Genomic DNA, 25,576 nt, shown 5'->3' on the forward strand with positions numbered 1-25,576 from the left:
GTCCTGTCCAACTCTTTGGCACCCCTTGGACTAGACTGTCCATGGAATTCTCTAGGCCAGAATACTGGAGTGGGTAGCCGTTCCCGTCTCCAGGGGATCTTCCCAACCCAGGTCTCCCTCATTGCAGGCAGATTCCTTACCAGGTGAACCACCAGCGAAGCCCTGTAATGCATGGATAGTAGTAGTCTCTTCCTATGAAGATTAAATGGGCCACTTAAAACAGTGTTTGACATTTAGTAAGCACATCAAAATTGTAATTAGGATCATACTTGATGAATCTAGAAATGTATAAAGCTTATTTGTAACAGTATCTACCCTCATTATAATTTAGCATTACTGACTTTTTAAAGACCCAGCCAGGTAGGCATTGGGTTCCCTGCAGAAATCTTAGTCCCTGAGTAAATATTGAATATTGTTAATCCAGAAGGCTAATGAGCCTTTGTGTTAGTAGAATTATAACTTATTAACAGGTGGGAATTATGTTCTTCAAGGATACTTTAAAGTAAAACCTGCTTTTAGAATACTTAAGAAAATGATAGTGAGCCCTCAGAGGAGCTGAATGATGTAAGACAATGTTAGATAGCATTCATTTATGCTAAAGTATTTCCCACTAAAAGGTAGAACTTTCCTGCAGATGGTCAAGGAAAAATGGGTCCATCAGAGACAAGTAGGATACTGTGAAAAGAAAATAGAAAGGATTTGATATTTTAAAAATATTTTAATTATTACAGTTTTGAAAATTTTCAGGACTGTATACCAGACTAAATTTGGGTATTTGTTTTCTAGATGACAGGTTACTGCAAACTACTGAGATCTTGACCTGCTTTATACTCTGTTCCCTGGAGACGACAACAGACTTGACTAATTTTCCTGACACCATGGAATTTCTTGGCCTTGTTTCAAAAAAAAAAAGTGGTATTAAAAAAATCTTGATTGATAAAAATACTTTGGTTAACTTTTCCTTTCTAACATAGCAAAGAGTCCCAACACCAGGGAAAGCAAAATGAAGTAAATTATGTTGGATTCTCAAAAGTCAGAATTGGAGCTTCTATTAATAAATAGTTATTTGAAGATAGTCATATAAGAAAGACTTGATAACATCTAGAGAGAGGCAAAAGACATAATAAAATACATATCAAAGAACAGAGCCATTTAGAGTTCTGCAGAAGAACAGTAAAAGGAGCAGGATTATGAGATTATCATCAGCCTAAGGCGTTCTTATAATATGTTCTGAAGATGATGTCTTGATACTGTTTGGAATGAAGATAACTAGCTCTACCTTCAACATTAATTCGTTGTGACCCAAGATCCTCAAGTATGTTGTTACTATCAAATTTCAACTAAGGATACATATAGTTATAAAGGGAGAAATTAAATTCCCTAGGTGTTTGCATAGGTACACCTAAGAATACTATAGAAATAAGATGTCATGTGGAAATATTACTGTCTCCATCTTTAAGAAGTAACTGTTGTGGGGAAAGTCTTTAATAACCCCAACATGCTAGGATGTCCATGTTTTCTTGACTAAAAAAATATCCTAGTATGTATGTTTTTTAAAACTGGTTGTTATCTGGGCCAATCATATTTTATACTTGAAGGGGATGCTGAAGATTGATTCCACAGATGAAAGAATGATTTGTCAAAACCTGTGTTCAGAGTTTTCTGGAACCTGGATTACACTCAGACTCGATACCTAGAGAAGCTGCACAGCTTGCTCACTAGAATCAGGACTGGGCTTCCTAACTTGATGTTTTCCTTTGCTGCTGCAGCAATTGTGCCTCAGGAAGTAGATAGGAAGGAAGGGCTGGAGCATGGTAGGCATGATGCTTGAAATTGTTGACCACAGCCTTTACTGGCTACTAACAGTCCTCACCTGGATACAGTTGAAATTCTCTAAGGTTTTTTTTTTTTTTTTTAATTTTTAAGTCATAGTCACGTATGAAAGAAGAGAGCAGACTTCTTAGTGGCATCTGCAAGAAAAAGTTAGCCCTTATATATACATTAAAATTCAGAAATAGTGAAGACATTTTAAGCAACTGGAATGTTAGAACAACTATCTGGGTCAGCCCTAAAATGACTAAGAACTCCAAATTTCAGGACATTTATTCTCTTGGCTGTTCTTAGTGCATGATGGTTCTGATGCTATCCCAGAATGAAAACAACAGTCATATGCCACTTCATAGTTTGAAAACTTCCAAAATTAACTTATTTAGGCCTCACAGCCCAATAAAATAGGTACCCATATTGTATAAAGGAAGCAACTGAGGCGTAGATAATCTTAGGGCATCTTGCCTAAGATTATAGGTAATGAATGGAGGGTTCAGTTCAGTCACTCAGTCGTGTCTGACCCAGCGACCCCATGGACTGCAACACGCCAGGCTTCCTTGTCCATCACCAGCTCAAATTCATGTCCATCGAATCTGTGATGCCATCCAATCATCTCATCCTCTGTTGTCCCCTTCTCCTGTCTTCAATTTTTCCCAGCATCAGAGTCTTTTCCGGTGAGTCGTTCTTTACATCAGGTGGCCAAAGTATTGGAGATTCAGCTTCAGCATCAGTCTTTCCAATGAATATTCAGGGATGATTTCCTTTACAATTGACTGGTTGAATTTCCTCGTTGTCTAAGGGACTCTCAAGTGTCTTCTCCAACACCACAGTTCAAAAACATCAATTCTTTGGTGCTCAACTTTTTGTGGTCCAACTCTCACGTTCATACATGACTGCTGGAAAGATCATAACTTTGACCAAACAGACCTTTGTCAGCAAAGTAACGTCTCTGCTTCTTAATATGCTGTCTAGGTTGGTCATAGCTTTTCTTCCAAGGAGCAACCATCTTTTAATTTCATGGCTGCAGTCACCATCTTCAGTGATTTTGGAGCCTAAGAAGACAAACTCTGCCACTATTTCCATTGTTTGCCCATCTATTTGCCATGAAGTCATGGGACCAGATGCCATGATCTTAGTTTTTTGAATGTTGAGTTTTAAACCAGCTTTTTCACTCTCCTCTTTCACTTTTATCAAGAGGCTCTTCAGTTCCTCTTTGCTTTCTGCAATAATGCTGGTGTCATTTGCATTTTTGAGGTTATTGATGTTTCTCCTGCCAGTCGTGATTCAGCTTGTGCTTCATCCACCCTGGCATTTCGCATGTTGTTAAATATATAAGTTAAATATAACTTACAAGTTAAACATATAAGTTAAATAAGCAAGGTGACAATATACAACCTTGATGTACTCCTTTCCCAATTTGGAACCAGTGTGTTGTTCCATGTCCGATTCGAACTGTTGCTTCTTGACTTGCAAACAGGTTTCTCAGGAGGCAGGTAAGGTGGCTGGATATTCCTGTCTCTAAGAATTTTCCACAGTTTGTTGTAGTCCACACAGTCAAAAGCTTAAGCTTAGTCAGTGAAGCAGAAGTAGATGTTTTTCTGGAATTCTCTTGCTTTTTCTGTGATCAACGGATGTTGGCACTTTGATTCCTGGTTCCTCTGCCTTTTCCATATCCAGCTTGAACATCTAGAAGTTCTTGGTTCATGTACTGCTGAAGCCTGGTTTGGAGAATTTTGAGTATTTGCTAGCATGTGAGATGAGTGCAACTGTGCAGTAGTTTGAACCTTCTTTGGCATTGCCTTTCTTTGGGATTGGGATGAAAACTGACCTTTTCCAGTCCTGTGGCCACTGCTGAGTTTTCCAAATTTACTGGCACATTGAGTGCAGCACTTTCACAGCAGTGCTTGTACCCAGATCTTTTGACTTCATTTCCAGGAAAATCCACAGGGAAGCTACCTGTTCGTGCCCTGTGCTCTGCTGGATCCTATAAGGGATACAGAGACACACAGAGTGTGTTTTCCCCAGTTATGGATGTATAAACCAGAAAACATTAAGTTCAGAACTAACTTGATTAATAGCTGGTGTGAAACTACAGTAGGAAAAGCTGTGGCAAAGATTGGTCTTAAAATAGGTCGTGTGAAATGAGAAAATTTGGACACAACATGAGCTACTCAATATTAGCTGTAAAGAAAAGCTTTTCTAGTGGTTCAGATTTCAACCTAGCTCTCCCCCACTTTCGCTGCACACAAGATATTGCACCTCCTGATTGACTGATGTTGAAGTATACATGAGGGTTGCCGTTTGAGTGTGGTGTTGGTGGAGATGTGGCAAGTAAATTAAGAATAAAAATATAGGCCTTGTTGAATGAGTGGGGAATAACAAGGGAGAAATAAAATAACTCATGTAAACAGTTGGCAGGAAATGAGGTAAAACATGTGGTTCACAGAATGGCAGCTGATTTTTCAGCAGAAACTGCAGGCCAGAAGGGAGTGAAATGGAAAAGCCTACAACCAAGAATACTTTACCCACAAGACTCCTTCAGATTTGATGGAGAATCAAAAGCTTTTATAGACAAATAATAGATAGAAAAATTCAGCACCACCAAACCAGCTTTGCAACAAACGTTAAAGGAACTTCTGTAACTGAAAAAGAAAAGGCCGCAACTAGAAACAAACTAAGAGATGAAAAAGCTCACAGGTAAAAGATTAAGGAAATCACCCACACACAAAAATCACCTGTGTCCACAGTATGCAGTTAAAGGATACACAGAGCAATTAGATGTAAAATACGTTAGCAAAATGTAACCGAGAGGGAAAGAGAGTATAAATGGCAGGGTATTTAAAATGTGTTTGAAATTGAAAGATCAGTGACTTATAACACATGTGTTTATATAGACTACTATACCAAAACCTCAGAGTAATTGCAAACCCAAGAATGTATAATAGATATAAACAAGAAGTAATCCAAAAAAGTACTGAAGATAGTCAACAAATCACAGAAGAGAACAAAAGAAAAAAGAGACCAAAGGGGGAAAGGCTGGAAGAGACAGTCTGGAATTTGAGATGAACAGATGTAGATGACTATATCTAAAGTAGATGACAGGGACCTACTGGATAGCGGAGGGAACTGTATTCAGTATCTTATAATAACCTGTAATGGGAAAGGGTCTGAAAAAGAACATGATATAGATACATTCTTTTATATATTTTCTATATAACTTAATTATTTTAGTTGTACAAGGGTTTGCAACTATAAATCAACTATACTTCAATTAAAATTTATAAAGACTTAAAAACATAAAATAGAACACTACTTTTGCAGTGAAGGCAGTATATATCAGTTCAGTATTTATTACTAAAGGAAAGGGCCTGATTTTTTAATGCTTTGGCTTTTCAGCAGTTTCTCTCTTTTTATTAACTTTAGAATTCAGATCCTCTTCATTGCTGGAACAGAGCTAAATTCTTTTAGGAAAAAGAAGTTCTTTAGGTTAAAATACAAAATAAATATTTTGAAAGCCGTTTTTGCAAAATGCAGGTTTAGTTAGAAAAGAATGAGAAAACTAAAAGGGACTTACCTGCAGTGGCCTTGCCTGTTGATGGGCTTATCAGGTTAGGCTACCCAAGCTCTTGACTGTCCCTGTTGCATGCATCCTGCTGTGTCCATATTTGTGTTTTCCCTTTTATACTTAGGGTAATTTTTTTTTTTTTTTTACTAAGAATAAAAAGATATTTCTTTGCCCCCAACTTCAGCTTCATTGAGGTGAAACTGTCACATAAAATTGTATATATTTACAGAGTATGGTGGGGTAATTTGACATAAGTATTCTTTGTGAAATGGTTACTAACAATCAGGTTAATTAATATATTCCTCACTACACATCATTACTTTTTCTCTCTTTCCTTTTTGGTGATGAGAACATAAGGTCCACTCTCAGCAGATACAGGTGTACACAGTATTATTGACTCTAGTCAGCATTTCTACATCAGATCTCCAGAGCATATTCATTTTATAACTGAAGGCTTCTACCCTTTTTTCTTTTTTAAAGGGTCCACATGTAAGTGAGATTATGTAGTATTTGTCTTTGTCTGACTAATTTTTTTACTCAGTGTTAAAGAATCCACCTGCAGTGCCGAAGACTTGGGTTCAGTCCCTGTGTTGGGAACATCCCCTGGAGAAGGAAACGACAACCCACTCCAGTATTCTTGCCTGGAGAATCCCATGAATAGAGGAGTCTGGCAGACTATAGTTCATGGGGTCACAAAACTGTTGAACGCAACTTAGTGACCATAAACAACAACAGTGTCCTCTAGGCTTGCCCAGGTTGTTGCAAATGACAGAATTTCCTTCATTCTCATGACTGAGTACTCCATTGTACATATGTACCACATCTTTATCCATTCATTTGTTGGCAGAGACTTAGGTTGTTTCCATGCCTTGGCTATTGTGAACAACGCTTCGATGAACATGGGAGTGCAGGAATCGCCTCCAGATACTGATTTTGTTTTGAGGTCAGTGTTAGGTATTTGTTCTGACCCCAGGAGGGCATTGTTTTATTGCCTGTTTCTTTCCTCCTATAAAGTCTTTGAGTCATGACTGTGGAACTGTGGGTGGAGACAGTGGCAGGCTTTTCTCTAAGTGCTCCCCCTGCTATAGGACCTGAGCTCTAGTGAAGGGGAGGGGTGCCCAGCCTGTGTTCCTCTCAGCTGCTTGTGAAGACCGCCGCCACCTGAACGGAGAGGGGATGGGGGGGCTAGGGGTGGGTGGGCGCGGTGGGCAGGAGTTATTGGTGCCCCAGTATTCTCAGCCTCCACGTCTGAGGTAGAGCCTCAGATTCGAAACAACGCGCACCTCTTATTATAAGCATCGTTGCCATAGGAAACCGGCCTGTGGAATCCAGTGAGGCAATTTAAGACCTTTAGAACTGTGGCCTGGATCATAGAATTGGGTAATCAGGTTTCATCTGGTTTTTTCTTCAGGCTAACATCAGATGGTTAACCACAACTTCTTAAATCTTTTGTCTTTCAGATGAAAGTCTGATTCTGACAGTAGAAGAAAATTTTTGGTTACTGCTTTTGTTCCTAATTGAGGAAGGCATGATTTTTACTGTTTGTGAAAAATAATCAGTCTTCTCACAGGATTACTGAGAGGATGAAATGAGTTCTTTTTTTAATGCCTGGTGTATCAGTGGACATTCAATAAAGGGCAGCTCTTGTTTATGTTTACCAGTTTTTTGTATGCAGTGTCACCAGTTGGTAGAGGGTTTAATTGCCACAGATCCTTTGAATCAAAGGATTAAGATAAATCTTAATAACTGAAGAACAACAGCCTGTGTGGTTGCTAGAAACTTGAAATTAGGATGGGCAGTAATGATCACTAAAAGCACTTAAGACTTCTCAGGACATCTAGCCTCAAGAGGAGCAGAGTAATTACTTTTGTGCATGCTTGAACAGCATCTGAATCTATCGTGCTAACCTTGGAGAACTTTAGGTGTTACTTATTAAAGAATGATTTAGTATAAACAGGGACAGATGGGGGCTTCCCTGGTCGCTCAGTGGTAAAGAATCTGCCTGCTACGCAGGAGACGCAGGAGCCATGGGTTCTGTCCATGGGTGAGGAAGATCTGGAGGAGGGCGTGGCAACCCACTCCAGTATTCTTGCTGGGAAATCCCATGGACAGGAGCCTGCCATGGGATCGCAAAGAGTCAGAGGCAACTGAGCATGCACGCAGATGGGACAGATGGAGGTCTGTGTTTGCCCCCGCCCCCACCGGAGTATTCTGAGGAAGTGTGCTAAGTGTGGAGATGTGTATGGACTGAAAAGTGTGTATCTAGAATGAACACCTTGCTGCTCTTCTGTGAGCCACTCGGAGCTGCTGTCCTGAAACCTACCTGCTGTGCCAGGGTGTCACTGGCAAAGGGGAAAAGGGAACAGGAAAGTCTTGACCTTGAGGTTTTAGATCCCTGTTAAACTCCCTTACTGAACCTTGACCTTCATGATGGACTAAAAGTGCAAGGACAGGCAGACACGGCGAGAATCAACACCTCTTATGTATCCACAGCTGTCCTACAACGTGCCCGGCTTTCAGCCTCGTTGGCTTTGTCTACCAGGGTGCCCACTTCCCCAGTGTGCCTCAGAAACCCCCTTTCCCCCATTGCTTTAGAGCGGTTTGGGATGTAGTAAATTCTGACAGACTCCTTTCCCCAGGCGTATTCATGGCTGCTCTTTAAAAGAGGGGACTCTAATACAGAGAAGCTTCCCTGATTTCATTTTTAGACAAAACCTGTAGAGAAGTGGCTCGTGTATTAGTATCCTTTGGGGGAGATTTTACAAAATTCAAGAGCTCTGGACCCGCTTCTGGAGGTTCTCATTTAATTTGATAGTTGATGAGGCTGGTGTTCCTTTGAGAATTCTGAGTTTCTCCAAAAATTTCCTAGGAGATTCTGTCAGAGTTGAGAAACAAAAAGGGGCTCCTTGTGGATAGGCCTTCTACCCCAGATGAAAGCTTCTTACTCACCTGCTCTGTCTTGGTGAGCTTACCCTTGGTCAGAGGGAAGAAAAGTTTCAAGTCTTTATGGAGGAAATAACAATCAACTTCTTGATTCCCCTCTTCACACCCTGCCTCTTCTAGGTGATGGAGTAAAGAATGTTCCTGTCTCCTGGTTGAAGTCTGAAAACTTCAGTTATTAATAAAAGATATTTCCACTGCAGAGAATGGCCTCTTCCCCTTAAGCCAAACATGATCTTTATTGGTTTCTAGTCCGATTCCTTAGGCTACTGTTTGCAGGGTTTCCTAACCTTTTTTTTTTTTTTTCCTTTGTGCCATTGAGATCCTTTGGTGATCCTGTGAAGCCTTGGACCCCTTCTCAAGTTAAATATTTTAAATGTAGAAAATAAAATGCATAACATTACAATAGAAAAAAGTTACAGTGAAATAGTTATTGAAGTAATAAAACTTGTACAGTAATATGTGCTTCTTTACTGATATATTAAGTAACACTAGCAGTTCATCTAATAATTTCAAAGTAGTGATAAATGTGAAAAACTGTGATGTAATAATGAAACATCTGGTTTCTATTCGAGATAAACTCAAAGATACTGATAATACTCCTGTGGGGTCTTTTCCCCCCAATATTTATAGTCAAAAAAGTGCTAAATTTTAGTTTAAGCTTGTGGAAATAAATATATATTTTTTCTTATCCTTGCCCCAGTATACCTGAGAACGCTATATGCTTCAGTTAAATATTGATATATTTATATGTTAGTGTTCTTTTTACAGGTGTGAGGCAGCAACTTAAGATTGTAGTTTTTCCTAAGAATGAGTTTCCCTACTTGAGAATTTCCCAAATCCCTCTCTTGATCCTAAGGCTCACAAACTCTTGTTTTTCAGCATAAACTGAGTGCTTTATCATATTTTCTGCAGAGCATTAGCTGGATAAGCTAGATGGCTCTTCTCTGAACTCCCACAGTGCTAATGAGAGTGGTTTGATGTTACAGGAATACAAGCGCAAGTTAGCCAGAGTTTCCCTGGTGCGCAAAGAACTCAGGTCCCGGATCCAGAGCCTGCCGGACTTATCTCGATTGCCCAATGTCACTGGCAGCCACATGCACCTGCCCTTTGCGGGGGACATCTACAGTGAAGATTGATGACCAGTCTCTTTCCAGGGCCCAGGACTTTGCAAGAGATGGAGACAGGTTAGGTGGATAGTGCTGTAGTGTTATTTTTGTATATTGTTGAGAGAGTGACATTAACAAAAAGAAATGACAAGTAATTTATAAAATTGTTTAAAATGTTGGTTTGTTTACTATTTTATTGGTAAGTTAACATGACTTAGTTCAAAAGTGAATCTCTTATGTGTATTAAGCTCACAAGTAGTGATTATTTTCAAAAGATCTTTTTGTAAATTTTTTTGATCCAGGGCCTTGTGAGAAATTCCATGTTTCTATTTCTTCATGTATTTTCAAATGTTTTTCTTTATTTTCTTCAGTATCTAATCAGTGTATAGTATGTGATTCCTAAAGGGTAAGAACTAATCAGGTTGGTTGAGACTTTATTATGGTATAGTTAGGACTTGATTGTAGAAGGGACTAGGTGTTCCAACTTGATTTTCACCCTTCTCCTCAACCAAAACATCAGTTCTGTGCCTCTCAACACCTTAGATTGCTTATTCCCCAGGGGTTGGTCATTTAATACTAAACATGGATGTTGTTTTGAGGGTCAGATCAGAACCTAGAGAACTTTCCCACAACAGGGGTTCCATCCCAACAGCCACAGTGTAGGATAAAAGGAGTGTTATACAGGGACCCCTTGATTAAAAGCTGTTTAGAGTTATTTAGGTAGATAGCTATGAAAATGCTTTTGGAAATGTTAAAAAAAAATTTGACATTGTACCAAGAGAACAACTCTGATTCTGGAATCTCTGTTTGTCAAATCAAGCTCCTGTTAACATAATTGATCCCTTTAACATAAAAAGCCATCTGTGGGATTAAAAGAAGAGTAGAATAATGGTACCTTAATATTCTCTTAGCCATTTAACTTTAAAAAACAGTAGTATTTTTAGCTCTAATATCTCATGAACTCAATATTCATTAATGTTCAGTAAAGTAGCCTGGAACATTTTTAATGTTTCCTTAAGGTTTTTGAATTACGTATATTTGGGAATTAAGCAGTCCTACACTACAGGGTAGATATGGTAAATATTATATTTGTATATTTAGAATTACCAAAACAAATGTACTTTTACCTTTTATTTCTAACCCTGTGTTAGAGCAATTGCATGCTCTCCTGCTTTCTCTTTAAATCACACTGTTAAGCTGTGGATTTTGTACTCAGTGATTACTTAGGATAAACATTTTTTTCGTTCATTACATATTAGACATTTTTCTTTTTGATGTAAGAAGATTCATCTTAGTCAATAAAACAGCTTTTTAAATCCCACAGGTCAGTTATGTCTCACTAGTCTGAATGGCTTCACTCTTTCTCAGTATTAGAAGTTATAGTTAAAGTGAATTTACTATATGTGAAGGAGAAAGCCAATATGTAATTTTAGCAGCCAGTAGTTTTCAGAACGGTGCTTTTAACGGTTTGGCCTCTCCAAAACAGACACACATAGTAGTAGTTCCCACCCATACATGGCTTATATTCCAAAGGTTTTTAGTCAGCTTTTGGGACTCGGGGCACATTTTCCCACAGGAACAGTAGTAATTAGGTTCCCTGTGAACACTCCCACAGAGAGCTCACCCAGGAACCGAATCCACTTAACCATGAATGTAGTGAACTTGTAATGTGGTTGACAAATTACGAGTAGTAGATCCTGACCAGCGTTTGTGACATCACTCTGCACTAAGGAAATGGTGTGAAGCAGCGTTACACATTGGGGTGTCTCTCTGTCTTGTGTACCTCTGTCCCTAGCTGTAGGATATGTAAGAAAAAGATTCAGCGTGGAGTGGAGGGTGTGACAAATTCACGATTATTAAAACCTGGTTATACCTGTTACAAAAGTATGCCACTTTGTTAAAGTGAAAGCAAAAACTTGTATATTAACTTATTTTTTAGCATCTTGGCCTTATTTATGATCTACTAAAGTGGTGACTTATTCAAAATACATTTTTTTCCATTTAATACTAATTTATAAACTGTGTACTCCTGGGAAGATTTGAAACCTACTAGAAGTTTGTTGAAATATTTAAGAAAGACTTCTGACTTAGATACTGATTTTAATGCCAGTATCTGCTCTAAATATTTATGATAAAAATGCATTATTTTTTTAAAGAGCTTGATGCAATTTGTTGTAAGTGATAGTACTCAACCTGAATCCTACCCCCAGTTTCACCCTTTGACCAAGTCTTCACAAGCCTTCAGTTGTTGGTTAATCCACTGACCATAAACACAAATGATATGGTCTGGTTTAGAAGTCTTGATAGTTAATGTGGTAAGCCTTAGCAGTAAATAGCCTTCCTTTCTAAAAGGGGGATGAAAGTTTCTCAAGAAACTTAGCTGGGTTAGCTGGGGGTTCTCTAATACCAAATTCTAAATCATGAACATTTTCTTCACTGTGTACGTGAGGCAAATCATGCATTTTGAGTGCAGCTTGGCCTGGCCCCTCAAGAGAAAAGCATGTCACCGTACTTGCAGTAGGCATATTTGGTTTGAATGGATACCATCACTCTTTTCTCCACAAACAGTGCAGAGAGCTGGCTGGAGTGGCAATTTGAACAGATTCCCTGGTGTTCCCTCTGCTCCTTCTGTCAATACAGTAAGTAAAAGAACCACATGGGGGAGCCTGGGAGTCTGGGAAAATCAGCTGTGCTCAATAGCCAACCTCCCCTTCTAGGAAAACCAGTCCAGGTGCAGCTATTTTGGTACCTTATCTCACATGCGCTCTGAATCAGGGTTTTTCTATAAGAACTCTTTCAGGATCAGCAAAAGCTGAGATGACCTGGTCATCTTGATTTGCAAAATTAAAATAAAACCAGGTTGTCAGTTGTCATTGTAGATGAGCAACTCATCTATTATTATTGAACTGGTTCTGAGAAATCTTCAGAAAGCTCTCAAAAGTACAAATTAATTAGGAAAGTTAGAATGTCTTTTCTGAATTTTCCATTCAAAAAATTTATATGAAATAACATAAAGCTACTTAACCACTTTGTATTCTATTAAGAAGAAGTTTCTAAGTGGCAGTCTTAGTTGTTGCACTATATCACAGCTTTTTAAAGTGTAAACTCAGTTCTTCTCTGTATAGGAAGGGAGCATTGTGTTACTTACTGAATTTATTTATGCAGAGCATTTGTTGCCATCTGTAATTCCAGCCATCCACACATGAGTCTGTTCTGAGGTGGCAATAGCACATGGGAAGATGAAGTCTCCCTATTTCTTTACCCCCTTTTCTTTGGTTGTATCTGATGACAATATAAGATGTTCTTAATAAAGTTTTACGTTCTTTTTGAGATGTGCAGATCATTTTTGTGTATTTGCTCAGGTGGATATGGGGTGAGGAGGGGAGATGAGGATGGGCTGGGAGGGAGGGAAAGTGCTGGAAGTATTCAGCAGTGCAATGGTGGAGAAACTGCCAAAGAAAATTCTAGATGCTTGGTCAGTGGGAATCAAACTTGAGCGAACATCAGTAGCACCTGGAGGACTTATTAAACTATAGATTGTGGGGCTCCACCCCCAGAGGTTCTGGGGTAAGGCCTGATTACATTCCTAACAATTTGATGCTGATGCCACTGAGTTTGACAACCACTGCTCTAGACCAGCTTTAAAGTCTGTGACTTGCTTGACGACTTAAAATTCCAGGTAATTCCAGACAATTTCAAGTAATAATAAGAGTATGGGTTTTACAGTTCATTATGTAGCAAGTTCTTGGGGCAGAGAATGAAACTGCATCTGCTTTTATGACCTGCTGCACAGTCTAAGTGCCTTTGAATCAACAGATTCACTTATAGTACCTTGAACTCCCTGGAGTACAGGTCCTCTCGCGACATTTAAAGCAGAAGTGGAAAATACTAGAAATCTAACGAATCTCTAGGGCACTGTTTGCTAAACTCCTTTCATAAGCCTCTCTTGGGACATTTGCAGGAAGGGCACATACCTCCTGGATCAGAATTCTCTGTGATTTTACCATCTAGAAAGTTTGGGAGGGCTAGTCCTTAGGCCAGTGCCCCTGGCTCCCACCCCTGGATGGCCTCTGGTCACTTTATCTGAATTCGGGGGCTTCCCATTGCCATTCGACTATTTCTGCCTCACGGCAGTAGGTTTTATATAGGACAACCTCTATCCAGAGATTCTGTTTTGGAAGATTTGGGATAGACCTGGAAATCAGCATTTTAAATGAGTTACCTGATGATTCTGATGCAGGTAATTCTTGACTGCACTTTGAGAAACAGTGCCCTACTGAGAAAATTATGGTCTATAACATACTGATGGTAGGTCTCATGTATATGTTACTTACTGTGCCCCAGGGCTGTTGTAAGCAGGTCACATAACTTTGTGATAGATGGCTCTGATTACTCCAGTTTTACCTATGGAGAAGCTAAACTGAGTCCAAGTTGCTCAGTCGTGTCTGACTCTTTACAACCACATGGACTATACAGTCCATGGAATTTCTCTCCAGGCCAGAATACTGGAGTGGGTAGCTGTTCCCTTCTCCAGGAGATCTTCCCAACCCAGGGATCGAACCCAGGTCTCCTGCATTGCAGGCGTCTTCCTTACCAGTTGAGTCACAAGGGAAGCCCAAGAATACTGGAGTGCGTAGCCTATCCCTTCTCTAGTGGATCTTCCTGACTCAGGAATCGAATCAGGGTCTCCTGCATTGCAGGCAGATTCTTTACCAGCTGAGCTACCAGGGAAGCCCATGGAGAAGCTAAGATACAGACCCTGAACAAGTCAAGTGGTGAAGCTGGGATTCAGACCCAGCTCCAAGTTTTGACTATGAGCCTATGCTTCTGAACCACCACACAATGCTGCCTGTTACGTTGATACGTTTGTGTAGCAGCTCTACCATCACCATATCACATTTTGCATAATGTGAAGTTATAACATGATGCGAACATTCAAATTAAAAAGTAACAACTGGAAGCATTGGGAAGAATGGAGGCTTATGAAAAGCTATGACACCCAGTTGTATTTTGTGTTGTTTTCATTGAGGTCAAATATAACATAAAATTCACCATTTTAAAGTGTACTCTGGCCGTAATTACATTGATGAGTAACATTATTGTGCAGCCATCACCACCACCCACTTTAAAATATCTTCAAAGTCTTCCACATTTAAAACTCTACCTGTTAAACTAGAACTCCTTAGTCCTTGCAGCCATTTACTTTCTGTCTCTATGAATTTGACTTCTCCAGGCATCTCATATAAGTGGAGTTATAAAATATTCATTCTTTTGTGCCTGGCTCATTAAATTTAGCATAATCCACTCTAGGTTCATTCATGTTGTATCATGTGTCAGAATTTCCTTTCTTCTTAAGGCTCAATAGTATTCCATTGTGTGGATATACCAAATTTTGTTTATCCATTCATTTGTCAATGGACCCTGTGCTTCCACCTTAGGTATTTGTTATTTATTTTTTGTCTTTGGCTGTGCTGCACAGCATGTGAGATTGCTTCTGTCTTTTGAGTCTTGTGAGTAATACAGCTGTAAGCATGAGTGTGCACATATCTGTGCAAGTCCCTACTTTGATTTCCAATTGCTTTTTTCTAAGCAGTTGTTTCCATATCAACACAGTAGTGTTAGAATGAGCTGTTGGCAGGGATGGTCTGAGATGACATTTCAGTGAACGCCTGCTGTGTTCAAGGTGTGGTGTTAAATCTTTTGAGATATACAGAGATTATTCAACTGCATGGCTGCTCTCAGAAGGCTTACAGTCTAGTGGGAATGGAGTATGGTAACACTTTAGAGTTGACCAAAGCATGCTTTTATTTTTAAACTACCATATGTCTTCCAAGCCAGTGGTTCCATAGGCCAGCAGTATTAGCCTCAGCTGGGAACTTCTTTAGAGTGCTGAAGTCTCAGGCTCCAGACTTACTGAACTGGAAAATCTGAGGTTGCAGACCAGCAGTGTATCTTTTACACAAGCTCTCTGGGTAGTCCTGATGCACACTAAAGTTCCAGGCTTGTTTTGTGTACCACTGTTCTAGGCAGTCGACCGCTTACCTCAACACTTTATTGTCAAGTATGGAAAAGCTTTAGAGGGAATAAAAGGACTTGGTGCGACAAAAGCAATTGTAAAAAAGTATGCTTTTCTGACAAGCCAAGAAATGCTTTTCATCTGCATTATTTCTACAGTTAGGAAACCCCCTGTCTCCACCCTGGCAAATCTGTCCATATTTTCTTGTTTCATTTCTCTGTCCAGTGTATCTCTTATCCTTCTTCTGAGGATGGTGGAGTGAAGGAGAAACAGTAATGCAGTCCGGGGTCTGACCCCCATCTGCCTTATCGAAAAGGCTGATTAGCGCTCTGTACGTTTATACCACCACAGGTTTAGCCATTTTAGTTACTGAAATCCCTGTGATTTTATTTTCAACTTGCTGGATGCCATCAAAGATGAAAAACTATGTTTTCCTCCCCCCGCCCCTTTTTCTGGGCTGCACGGGGTCTCTCTGTCGCGGCACACGGGCTCTAGAGCGCACCGACTCAGAAGCTGTGGCTCGTGGGCTTAGTTGCCCCGCGGCATGTGGGGTCTTAGCTTCCCAACCACGGATCCAACCTGCATCTCCCGCATTGCAGTGCAGATTCTTAACCACTGGATCACCAGGGAAGTCCCTTTATTGCCCTTTTTATAAATGGATCACTGATTAAAATGGAATGACTGAAGTGAATTTCGGAAGTAACGTATTTCACATTTGAATTCTCTGCATCATGGAAAAGTTACAAAATTGTAATTTTGATTTAAGGGAAATTGTTATGCAGAGCCATTGGCTTAATATTCAGATACATTTAGAAAAATTCAGTTGCATTGTTTAGTTAGATTTATCATCTTAAAGTCATAATACAAATATACAAAGAAATATTTATTGTTTTAAATAAAACTTGTGAAAAAATAAATAAATAAATAAATAAAACGTGTTTACTTATGGAAATACAAGTTAAATGAGAAATTTTAAGAAGTTTAAATCATATATTAATACATGGCTTTTTTGAAATATCACATTACTATTTAGTGTCTCCTTTTTCCAGCTCTTAATATTTATGTTGTAAAATCTCGTAGTACTTTTATGGGGTCAGGTTACTAGCAGAGAGCTCACAATGCTGTTTGATTGTTAAGGTATGTGTATAATTTGGTGATAAACTGCCATCAGGCGGTTGTGGTTTTGGTTGTGGTTTTGTGATTTGAGTTGTTAGACTGCAGCTGGAGTGTGCTTAAGTGAGGGAAATTTAGTGTTCATTGTTCTTTTGAGTTGCTGTTTGAACTTCCCAGATGGCGCTAGTGGTAAAGAACCCACCTGGCAATGCAGGACATGTAAGAGATGAGGGTTCGCTCCCTGGGTCAGGAAGATCCCCTGGAGCAGAGCATGGCAACCCACTCCAGTATTCTTGCTTGGAGCATTCTGTGGACAGAGAAACCTGGCAGGCTATAATCCCCGGGGGCTGCAAAGAGTCAGACAGGACTGAGCAAGTAACACTTTCACTTTCGAGCTCTGCAGCACTTCAGGCATGCTTCATGTCCCATTCCTTGTACCTTTATCTAGTTGATAGCGTGTGACACCCTAGCCTAGTCATTAGTGCTCAGCATTCTCCCTGTTAGAATTGCTAATCTTTCCCTATCTTAGAAAGCATGAGGAGAAAGACTAACTTCTTTCTAGTTATTTTTTCTTTCTTGCTTTTATGTCCATTGATGAACCCAGCAGTTACAATTATGATGAAGTTCTATATAAGTGGCATAAAGCTCTTTTTCTAGTTGGGTGTAATTTTCCCACCAGGAACCAATAAAAAATGAACTGCTAATGATGGAGCCAACTGATTGGTTCAAATGTAATTTTTTCTTACCCAGGTTTTGTAACATGGCTTAGATCTTTTTTTATTAAGGCGTGTGCTTTTCAAAACAAATGACTTAGAAATAATATACAGAAAACTTAATTATTTTAATATAGAAGAAGTGTTTTCTAAGTGTTTTGTAAAAAGCTCCATATTATTAATTTAAAAATCCTTTTAGTTATATAATGTAACAGTTGGTTACATTGGTAACCAACAGTTGGTAATTCAAATAACCCAGGGCAATAGGTAAGCAATTTTATGTTCAGATGTTATATAATCATAGTCATATGTGAATTTAAATATTCACTAGATATATATTTTGTAGCTTAATAATTACCTTTGAATACTTTAATTAGGTTAGATACAATGAAGAGATTCCCCAAGTGCTTGTTTCTTGACATTTCAGAAATTCTAAATAGTTGCTTTCACTATAAAAAGTTAAGAGTCAGTGTTAAGCGTCATTTGGTTAAAATATGCAGTTCAGTTTAGTCGCTCAGTTGTGTCTTGACTCTTTGCAACCCCATGAACCCCAGCAGGCCAGGCCTCCCTGTCCATCACCAACTCCCGGAGTCCACCCAAACTCATGTCCATTGAGTTGGTGATGCCCTCCAACCATCTCACCCTCTGTCATCCCCTTCTCCTCCTGCCTTCAATCTTTCCCAGCATCAGGGTCTTTTCCAATGAGTCAGTTCTTCGCATCAGGTGGCCAAAGTATTGGAGTTTCAGCTTCAGTCCTTCCAATGAATATTCAGGACTGATTTCCTTTGGGATGGACTGGTTGGATCTCCTTGCTGTCCAAGGGACTCTCAAAGAGTCTTCTCCAACACCACAGTTCAAAAGCATCAATTTTTCGGGGCTCAGTTTTCTTTATAGTCCAACTCTCACATCCATACATGACCACTGGAAAAACCATAGCCTTCACTAGATGGACCTTTGTTGACAAAGTAATGTCTCTGCTTTTCTTTTTTTTGTCTCTGCTTTTCAATATGCTGTCTAGGTTGGTCATAACTTTCCTTCCAAGGAGTAAGTGTATTTTAATTTCATGGCTGCATTCACCATTTGCAGTGATTTTGGAGCCCAGAAAAATAAAGTCAGCCACTGTTTCCACTGTTTCCCCATCTATTTCCCATGACATGATGAGACCAGATGCCATGATCTTAGTTTTCTGAATGTTGAGCTTTAAGGCAACTTTTTCACTCTCCTCTTTCACTTTCATCAAGAGGCTCTTTAGTTCTTCGTCACTTTCTGCCATAAGGGTGGTGTCATCTGCATATCTGAGGTTATTGATATTTCTCCCGGCAATCTTGATTCCAGCTTGTGCATCCTCCAGCCCAGCGTTTCTCATGATGTATTCTGCATGTAAGTTAAATAAGCAGGGTGACAATATACAGCCTTGATGTACTCCTTTTCCTATTTGGAACCAGTCTGTTGTTCCATGTCCAGTTCTAACTGTTGCTTCCTGACCTGCATACAGGTTTCTCAACAGGCAGATCATGTGGTCTGGTATTCCCATCTCTTTCCGAATTTTCCACAGTTATTGAGATCCACAGAGCCAAAGGCTTTGGCATGGTCAATAAAGCAGAAATAGATGTTTTTCTGGAACTCTCTGGCTTTTCTGATGATCCAGCGGATGTTGGCAGTTTATTACTCTTCCATATTTGCAGGGTTTTTTTTTTACCATGCTGCACGGCTTGTGGGATTTTATTATAATAGTTCCCCAACCAGGGATCGAACTCATGCCCCACTCAGTGGGAGCGTAGAGTCTTAACCACTGGACTGACAGGGCAGCCCTTCATTTTTGTTTATGAACATTGATTTGGTTTCCGTTTTGTTATATTTCTCAGTGCATTACATGGATATGATAGCAGTGTGTAGAGTTTCTTGGTACTGGACTAGAAATCTTATTTATTGATATACTATTAAGGATATATAGACTTGTTTCATTGTATGCTGCTTAATGAAATTGTGATTTGTATTTTATGTCATCCTAGAATGCTTCTGCACATTGTACTTTTCTAAAGGACGAAACTGTCAGTAGTTGTTTGCAGAGGTCTTCAGATAAAAAAGATTAAGCACTTACTTTCTAGAAAGACATAGCATCAAGAGCCAACAAAATTGGGCTGTGAAGTCAAAACTGTGTCATCTTCAGTTTTTCTCATGCTGGAGAATAGTTCTGTCACAGAACTCTGCAAGTATTCAGTTTGTCTGAACCCATGCCCTGTTTCCTTTAGAGCAGGGACGACACATGTATGTCATACATGCCCTTCTTCCCATAAGTTTCTGTCTCTTTTTTATGGCAAATATCTTTAATTCTATGAAGCCTGAATGTGTCTTCAAAAATCAGAGCTCCAGGCAGCCATCACCAGTTGACTGGAGTTGGAACAGGAATTGAAATACATTTCTTCGCTGTTTAGGTGAAAAGTCTCATGAGTCCTTTACAGTTTCAAAAATGGTGCCAACTGAACTGTAGTGACCAGTAAGAGGAAGATAGTATCAAGAGTTTCTAGTTTCCCAAGAAAACCATAGTTTCCCAGTCCAGAATTCCCATTTCAGCTTTTCAAGATTGTATTGACCTAAGCTGTCAGGAGCCCAATTAATAGTGGTTCATGGTGTTGGGAAGATCCCCTGGAGAAGGGCATGGCAACCCACTCCAGTATTCTTGCCTGAGAAATCCCATGGACAGAGGAGCCTGGTGGTCTAGTCCATGGGGTCGCAAAGAGTCAGACATGACTGAGTGACTAAGTACATGCACACATGGTGTCTAAGTAAATACCTCCTTTCCATTTCATATAGCAAATGTGGTTTCTGTTGTTTTTGAATGAATATGTTGAGTCTTTAATATGGGGTAGTTAGCATACCGGAAGCTGAGAGAATTCAAGCATGAGTAAGCTGCACCTCTGCCCTTACAGAACTCAGTTTTAATGTGGGAAGCAGATACTGACTATATTATAATGTTGTCAGTTCTATGCAAGTGGTATGAAAAAATGTACAACACTGACAGAAGAATGGTTTCGATGTCTATGGGGAATAATTTTTTAATTGAAGGATAATTGCTTTGCAGAATTTTGTTGTCTTCTGTCACATGTCAACAAGAATCAGCCACAGGTGCACCCATGTCCCCGCCCTCCCAAACCTCCTTCCCATCTCCCTCCCTGTCTCACCCTTCTTGCCACAGAGCCCCTGTTTTGAGTTTCCTGAGTCACACAGAAAATTCCCACTGGCTATCTATTTTGTATATGGTGCTGTAAACTTCCATGTTACTCTGTCCATACACCTCACCCTCTCCCTCCTCCCCTCCCCCATGTCCTTAGGTCTGTTCTTATGTCTGTTTCTCCACTGCTGCCCTGAAAATAAACTCATCAATGCCATCTTTCTGGATTCCATGTATATGCATCAGTATACGATGTTTATATTTCTCTTTCTGCCTTACTTCACTCCTCCACATCATTAGAACTGACTCAAGTGCATTCCTTTTTATGGCTGAATAATATTCCATTGCATATATGTACCACAGCTTCTTTATCCATTGATCTAGGTTAGAGCTTTTTTTAAAAAATTTTTTTTTAGTTTTGTTTTTGGCTGTGCTGGGTCTTCATTGCTGCCCATGGGCTTTTCTCTTCAGCTGTGCTGTGCATGCTTCTCGTTGTGGTGACTTCTCTTGTTGCAGAGCACGGGCTCTAGAGTGTGCAGGCTCAGTAGTTGTGGCACGTGGGCTTAGTTGCCCTGCAGCATGTGGGATCTTAGATCCTGGACCAGGGGTTAAACCTGTGTCTCCTGCACTGGCAGGCAGATTCTTAACCACTGGACCACCAGGGAAGTCCCTGGAGAGAGCTGTATAGAAAAGAGGAGTGACATCTGACTTTCTCTCTGTCAACTCAACATGGATCAAACAAAGAGATTTTTTTAAATGTGTTCTTTACCTGTGTCTCAACAACACTGATGGATTAAATGAAAATTAAATGAGATAGTGTATATAAACATGCTTTTTGCTCAATGGAAATCTGAAGGCATTAAATGTTACTCATATTGAATAATATGACTAACTGTAGAGTAGGTCTATTGGAAAGAAGGGTAAGGTTTTAAGGGAAAACCTGATTTCAGGCACGTGCTACATGCTGCATGGGCCAGACAACACAAGCTGTCTTGAGAATTGTTCCTTGACTACCCTATGTCACAGCTGTACGTGTGTGTGTGTGTGTATGTGTGTGTGTGTACACATGTTTCTCTTCTCTGTGACAAAAAGTGACACCGTTTTTTATTCTACTCATGTTGTTGGAAATGCAATGGTTAGAATATGACGTTTAGTTTCATTAAACTTGACTCCGTATCTGAACTCACTTGCAACAGTTGTCAGACTATGGACCAGTGAAATAAAGATCCTAGCAGATAAAAATGAAACATGGTGTACAGTCTGATTTCTTTCACTCTGTCGTCATTATGACTGAGATTGACTGTCTTGATAGGGAGAGAGGGTCAGACTGCAGACCAAGGACCGAGCTACTTGTTCTTACTGTTAACTAGCTAGATTTAGTCTTCAGTAAATGCAGTAGCTAGTTTGTTTAACTACATAATTTGAGGAATGCCATTTCTGACTGTAAAGGATTCGAGGCAACAGTGAGAACTACGTACTGGCTGAGGTAAAATATATGAATCCTCCTGGGAGGAGCATCCGTCACCCAGCTTTGGCTGTGTCTCTCAGACCTGGACCTGTAAGATACACACTCAAGTGAGGGTTCTGTTCACAGCTTAACCTAAGCACTAATTTATGAGAATGTACTATATTTTCCTGCTTTTATTGAAGTTAATGATTCCCCTACAAGAGCTTACTTAAAGGCTTACATATATAATTGAGGTTATGGAGCTTCCCTGGTGATGCAGTGTGGAAGTCCCAGGTTAGATCCCTGGGTGCAGGAAAATCCCCTGGAGGAGGAACTGGAAGCCCACTCCAGCACTCTGGCCTGGAGGATCCCATGGACAGAGGAGCCTGGTGGGCTACAGTCCATGGGATCCTAAAAGAGTCGGGAGCAACTAACACACATACACATATACCTGGTTGCTCCGTGGTTAAGGATCCACCTGCTGATGCAGGAGACACAAGTTCAATCCCTGATCTGGGAAGATCCCACATGCCATGGAGCAGCTAGCCCCATACACCACAACTGTTGAGCCTGTGCTCTGGAGCCTGGGAGCCGCAACGACTGAGCCTGTGTGCTGCAACTGCTGAAGCCTGTAGGCCCTGGAGCCCATGCTCCATAGCAAGAGGAGCACTGCAACAAGAGAGTAGCCCCTCTTTGCAACTAGAGAAAAGCCCAAGTAGCAATGAAGACCCAGCAAAGCCAAATAAAAGTAAATAATATTATTATCAAGATCATGAAACTTCCCCAGGTTTGATAACCTCAGGTTTCAAAGGCTTACTGGTCTAAGTGTTTTTCTCTTGTCAGAATTTAGGTACTGTAGTTTTCCAGGAAGTGCCTAGAGACAGTATTAGCATATTTGATGTGCATGTATGAAACTATTGTTAGAAACTTTATAAATTCTTTAGAAGAGAATTGGCATGGCAGCAATATTTTAGATAGGCCATAATCTCTAATGAGGACTATTATCCTAGACAAGATACTGCACCTTAGAGATCCTTGAAGCTCAGGGAAATGTAATTCTTACTTAATTGATGTGAGGAAATAACACAGTACTTACTGGAATCTTAGTGGAGGAGGGTGAACTCCCCAAAACCCAAAAGTCCAAATTAGATTTTATTTTTGGCCATGCCATATGACTTGCAGGATCTCAGTTCCTCGACCAGGGATTAAATTTGGGCCATGGCAGCACTAGGCCACAAGGGAACTCCTCTAAGTCAGACATTTAAATAGTCCTGCTTTTGACCAAAAAATTAAAATGCTAAATTTTAGACCTACCTAAAAATGTCTCTTTTTATTAATCAAATACAGTTCTATTTAAATACCAGTTCTCCTGCCTTGTGTTTGCGTGCATTCTAAGTCTCTTCAGTTGTGTTCAACTCTGCAACTCTGTGGACTGTAGCCCTCTCGGCTTCTCTGTCCATGCGATTTTCCAGGCAAGAATACTGGAGTGAGTTGCCACGCCCTACTCGGGATCTTCCCGAACCAGGGATCACCTCTGTCTCTTACATCTCCTTGATTGGCAGGTGGGTTTTTTAACCTCTAGCACCACCTGGGAATCCCAGTGAGGGTATATGAGAAAAAGTAGCTGGTACTGCAGCTAGCTAGTAATTGCAGGGAGAATTATTTAGATCCATACACTCTAATTACAAAATATTGAAGCATAAAAAAACCCAAATATAAATATTTAATACCCAAGTTCAGACTGAAATTTTGGGATAACTAAAATAATAAGGGATTCCCTGGTGGCTCAGATGGTAAAGAATCTTCTGGCAATGCAGGAGACCCAGGTTTGATCCCTGGGTGGGAAAGATCCCCTGGAGAACGAAATGGCAACTCAATACAGTATTCTTGCCTGGAGAATACCATGGACAGAGGAACCTGGCAGGCTGCAGTCCATGGGGTCACAAAGAGTAGGACATGAGTAAGTGACTAACACTTTTCACTTTAAGCTACAACTGGTGATTTTACGTTTTTAAAAGTTAAGAAAGGATTCAAAGACATAGTTTAGTATAAATGACATATATATTGGCTGTGTATGTGTGTATAGTTGCATATTAAAATTAGTAAGAAAATGTTCTCTAAAATGCTAATAGGTCTGAAAAGATAAATTTTAAGTATTTCATATCAAAACAAGGTTGAAAAGACAGGTTGAATATATAAAAAACTATATGAACACCTGTACCACTCTTTTGTCTGTTAACTTTAATGACAACTGCTAATTGTACCCAAGATTTATAACTAATATTTTGGGATGCCCAGTTTATGTAAGAATATGTTGATTACACACATGTTGCTACAATTTCTGTCCTTGAGAAAAGTAAAAGATGCTTTGGAATTATTCCAGAGAGGCTTGTGTGTATAAATCTTGTATTTGCAACTGTGGATAGAGCCATTACAGAAAGACCCAACTGAGGCCGCAAGGACCTCTTGGACATAACTTTGGAGACCGAACCACTTGGATTTTCTGCACTTCATGAAATGAATGCATAGATCAGACTTCCCTTAACCTCCATTACCTACATGCCACCTCATGATAGCAGTCACCAAAATAAGTCTGTCACTTGTTAGAAAACCACATTGCTTTGCTGAACTTAGACTGAAGATATATTAGACAAGTGATGATACTGTTAAAGAAAAAAATAATTATCTAACACTTGTTAAGAAGGAAAGGAAGACTTTATTCAGGACCTTTGTTACAGGTATCAAAATTATTGCAATAGGGGAGAAAGTTGGGGCTCAACTCTGTGCCAAAGGCAGCTGAGATTTATGGCCAGGGAGCAGAAAATGAGAGGGTCAGTGGGTGGAAAGTTACTAAAATCAGATGTTGAGGGTGGGGGAATTCTTGCTAAACTGACTCAGCAGGATTTTCACTAGAAGTGGACTAGGCAGGCCAAATACAAAGCCCAAGGATGAAGCCTGGTCAAAAAGGGGCTCAGAGAAGTTGTTTAGACAAGAGGGTCTTTGTCCATATAATTAAAACAAAAACAATTTGCCTACATCCATCATTAGTGAGACATGTTCAAAGGGCAACCACCATAGTGTAATGTTTGATCTTGTTATTCATCTAGCCATTTTATTGTTGGTGTTCATATTAAAATTTTTTTGATCAACTATGATAACAGCACAAATTGCTTGAGCACGTTTAATATTCCATCCACTCTTCTAGGTACCATCTCATGGAGTCCTCACGGCACCTTTATGAGGTAAGTAGTAGTATTATCCTCATTTTACCAATAATGAAACAGACTCAGAGAAATTAAGAATTTGCCAAAGATCACAGTCAGTAAAGGACACAGGCTGGTTCTGTAGGGCAAGACCACAGAGACGACAGTCTTCACCAGCAGACTGCTTGTTTGTAAGGGCACACAGCAGGGGCTTCCCTCATGGCTCAGTGGGGGTTGGTCTGCCGGCCAGTGTGGGGTATCTGAATACAGTGTAGAGAATCTGGCCTGCCAAGTAGGAGATGCAGGTTCGATCCCTAGGTCAGGAAGATCCCCTGGAGAAGGAAATGGCAACTTACTCCAGTATTCTTGCCTGGGAGACCCCATGGATAGAGGAGCCTGGCGGGCTACAGTCCATAGGGTTGCAAAAGAGTTGGACACGACTTAGTGACTAAATAACAACAATCTACACTG

At 40.0% G+C, this 25,576-nt stretch overlaps 1 protein-coding gene across 4 annotated transcripts in view; it reads left to right on the plus strand.

The window, feature by feature from the left end:
- RPRD1A (regulation of nuclear pre-mRNA domain containing 1A) overlaps positions 1-12,771 on the plus strand; it is a 64,969-nt gene extending 52,198 nt beyond the window's left edge. The window contains exons 7-8 of one of the 4 annotated variants that reach the window (XM_061131057.1): positions 9,322-9,519; positions 12,010-12,771. In XM_061131057.1, the coding sequence (XP_060987040.1) occupies positions 9,322-9,471 (150 nt within the window). In that variant the 3' untranslated portion in view covers positions 9,472-9,519; positions 12,010-12,771. Of the gene's footprint in view, positions 1-786; positions 943-6,239; positions 6,336-6,852; positions 7,025-9,321 lie in introns of those variants that run through there. The other 3 variants (XM_061131058.1, XM_061131056.1, XM_061131059.1) reach the window with 3 other exon arrangements.
- The last annotated feature ends 12,805 nt before the right edge of the window (positions 12,772-25,576 follow it).

This window comes from Dama dama, chromosome 27, assembly GCF_033118175.1.
Source record: "Dama dama isolate Ldn47 chromosome 27, ASM3311817v1, whole genome shotgun sequence".
NCBI lineage: Eukaryota > Metazoa > Chordata > Mammalia > Artiodactyla > Cervidae > Dama > Dama dama.